Here is a 3,429-nt window from a genome sequence, read left to right on the forward strand (position 1 = left end):
CAGATGTTGATACCATGTGTAAACAGGCCTCTTATGTCACGGTGTGATGTATTGCGCCCTCAGAAATGATCCTCCACACACCGTGGCTGTAATGAGCGATGATGTGAGATGCTATTATATGGCTGTATCATTTTTCTCTTCTGTCGCAGGCATCATCAGGGCACTTTCACCCCGAGACCTGCAGCACACTGGAGATTTTCTCTTTTATGGGCCGCTCTCTGTAAACGTGGCCGTGCATGAAAATCCAGCGTCCACCGCCTGGCAACAACAACCGTTCAAAGTCAGTGAAATCACCTTCATCCTCCTTCTGATGCTCCGTTTGAACCTCATCAAGCGGTCTTGACCTCGTCTACATACCTGCACACCGTGATGCTGCAATCTAGATATTTGTAGTAACTGGATGTGTGTATCTAACGAAGTGGACTGGGAGTTTATATAACTGAGGAAAAAGTCCGTGAACAATTGGACGACGTAAACACGGTCTTACACAATGTTTCTCTCACAGAAGTCACGTGCACACAAACAAACCGCTCCATTTTCCTCTGGGATCAGTCTCTCTGCAGGCGAATGAGCTCATTTCTTCACCTCCAGCTGTCCTGACACAGTGACGGCTGAAGTCTGAATTTCTCCGTACGCTCCGTCCTCCTTTGTCGCTGTCAGAAATTCCCCACAGAAAGAACGAGCTGAAGCCGGTGGACGGTTGAACTAGACAAAAATCTCTTTATTTCAGCCTCAGCGGCAGTCTCACGGTTATAAGCAAAGACAGTTCACAGTGAAAGACTTTACTTGGACCGTCAAGCTCAAGTTGTTTAACACACAAGAACAGTAAAGTGCAGCTTCATTGTTTTTATTTACATTGTTTCTGTTCACATCAGTCTACTAAAAATAAAACTCTTGGCAGTAAAGGAGCCTTGGGACAGATGATTTAAATGCAATTACAAACCTCAAAGGGAGCAGTGATGTTTAAAGTTATGACGTTTTTCCATCTAAGTGCTTAAACCTCACATGTTAGTTCAATGCATCCAGAATTAAGTTTGTCTCACTTCTCTACATCATACAAGCGCTTTTAAAAAAATTACTCCATTAGACTATAAGTTATTTTTATAACTTCTCCAGTATTTACCAGCATGACACATTTGCAATAATTATTGGACTCATGAGTCCATGATCTTAAACAAAACAGCGGCCCCTGGATACCAGAGTATCTTAGAAGTTAAACAGCGAAACGTGCTTTCGATGGGAATGATTCAAACAAAGTCACACAAAGGGCCGCGGCAGAGACAGTAAACACTCGCAGGACTGTCCCGATGGCACATCAGCTGACAAAGATGGCTACATTTCAGATGCACATAAGTGCTGCAAAACTGGCATCTCTCAGTGCTCGTAACAACGGCAACCATTTAATCACAGTGTACTAGCTGCAGATACACCTTTTCGGTCTGCGTCCCCCACTCAGTGAGAATAAATTAGTACGAGTAGAATTTATAAAATCATACACAGATCTAGTCACGAATGAGAGTCCAGATGTTGAGTCAATATGTGCATCTGTCACTTTATTTACAGCTGGATTATCGGACTAGACCTCAGGAACTCTGATAGAGCTGTTTCATTAAAGCAAATCATTGAAAAAAAGAAACATGCCTGATGTGGCATTTCTTTTCTTTCTTTCTTTCTTTCTTTCTTTCTTTCTTTCTTTCTTTCTTTCTTTCTTTCTTTCTTTCTTTCTTTCTTTCTTTCTTTCTTTCTTTCTTTCTTTCTTTCTTTCTTTCTTTCTTTCTTTCTTTCTTTCTTTTCTTTTCTTTTCCTAGAAGATAATTATCACACCCCAAATTCCCATCGCTGCATCCACTTGACACTTGACTGACTCCAGGAAGTGTTCCTGGGGTAGTAAATAGAAACTAGGGTTTCCTCTAAAGAGCTCCTCTTCTGCAGGAAATCCTGCAGTTGCAGTTCGGCAAGAAAAACAAAAGAAAAAAAAAGAAGAAGAAGCAAGCATCTGTGAAATCTACGTTATATAGATTTCAAATGGCAGCAAAAGTTCTTCAAGCATGCGGTAAAACGGGGCGCTTCTATACTGGCTGCATGTCCTTCATGTCTGCTTTGGAACATGGTATTTGCTGACTTCTGTGGGAGAAAACAAGGATAAGAAAGAGTAAAAAAAAACTTCACGTGTCTCCACAACATGCTTGTGATGTTTTCGTCCCCGCTTCAGCACCTCTGGGAGGGACAGCGACGGCGGGGCCCTGAAAATAAGGACAGCGGAAGACAGAGCTACTGCCAGGGCCTCTGCGGTTGGGGGTTGGGGTTGGGGTAGATGGGTGCCGGCGTCGGGAGGGGGTAGGTGGGCACGGCTGTGTTGGGGTTGGGCGGGTACGTCGGCGTGGGGTACTGGGCCACCAGCCGGGGCTGGCTCTGGGAGGCGGTGTGGGCCGCCGAGGTGGTCGCGGCGGAGGAGGATGGCAGGTGGAGGTAGAGAGGGGCGGAGGGAGCCGCGGGGGCGGAGGGCGCGGTCGGGGTCGGGACTCGCTGCAGGACCACATGTGGGTATAGCTGAGACTCAGAGCGGTAGAGTCCGGGATGAGAGGCCTTCAGCAAGCTCTCCTGACTCCTGGATGGAGGGAGACACAAAGAGCAACGACAGACGCACCGTCAGCTCTCACCGACACAACCCAGTTACACGCTACTGTTCTGAGCAGTGAAATCACTCAAAAGATCATCCTGCGTCATTAGAGGTTTTGTTGGTAGAAAATACCCGAACCAGTGGTCATCATTAAACAGATATTATGCAGCCTTATACTCATGTGTTTTTCAGGTTTCTACTAAAAGTGGCTCATAAACTTTTAGTAGAAACGACCCTGGAAACAGAAAGGATTTAGGTCAAACATACAATAAAAATCTTAAAGGGAACATTTCATGAAAAAAAGTGTTTTCATGAATGTTTTAGAGGCTAAAGTGACGAGATACGGAAAATCCTTTACATAACACCACCTTGTAAATTTGCTTGGGCCCGATTCAGACTGAACATACATACTTGAATGAACTGTTTAGATTTGCAGAGAACTGTGACATCACAGGCCCACATCAGTGCAGTATTATCTTCCCTGTCTGCATCTAACTCCACCCAGTTTCATATCTTGTAACATTTGCTGAACCTCTGATGAACGCTGTGGAAACAAAACAGCTAAACTCCCCAGTAGAGGGCGGGGTGAAGATGCTGACTCCACCCCCTTAAACCAGCTGGTATTAACAGAAATTAAAAGACATAGGGCCTGATTTACTAAAGGTTTGCGTGTGTAAAAACGTGTGCAAACTTGACATCACCCGCAAACCAATGTGCCAGCTGATCTACTAACAGCGTGCAAAGAGGACTGCGTCTCTCAAATGAGCAAAATAGCACACGCAATACATTTAGTACTTTTGCCCTGATGA

At 44.8% G+C, this 3,429-nt stretch overlaps 1 protein-coding gene across 1 annotated transcript in view; it reads right to left on the reverse strand.

The window, feature by feature from the left end:
* Nucleotides 1-1,862: 1,862 nt before the first annotated feature.
* zgc:162331 (uncharacterized protein LOC793007 homolog) overlaps nucleotides 1,863-3,429 on the reverse strand; it is a 25,845-nt gene continuing 24,278 nt past the window's right edge. Inside the window, exon 5 of the mRNA XM_061714613.1 lies at nucleotides 1,863-2,608. Coding sequence (XP_061570597.1) covers nucleotides 2,272-2,608 — 337 coding nt within the window. The 3' untranslated portion in view covers nucleotides 1,863-2,271. The remainder of the gene's footprint in view (nucleotides 2,609-3,429) is intronic.

The sequence above is a fragment of the Cololabis saira genome, chromosome 23, assembly GCF_033807715.1.
Source record: "Cololabis saira isolate AMF1-May2022 chromosome 23, fColSai1.1, whole genome shotgun sequence".
Taxonomy (NCBI): Eukaryota; Metazoa; Chordata; class Actinopteri; order Beloniformes; family Belonidae; genus Cololabis; species Cololabis saira.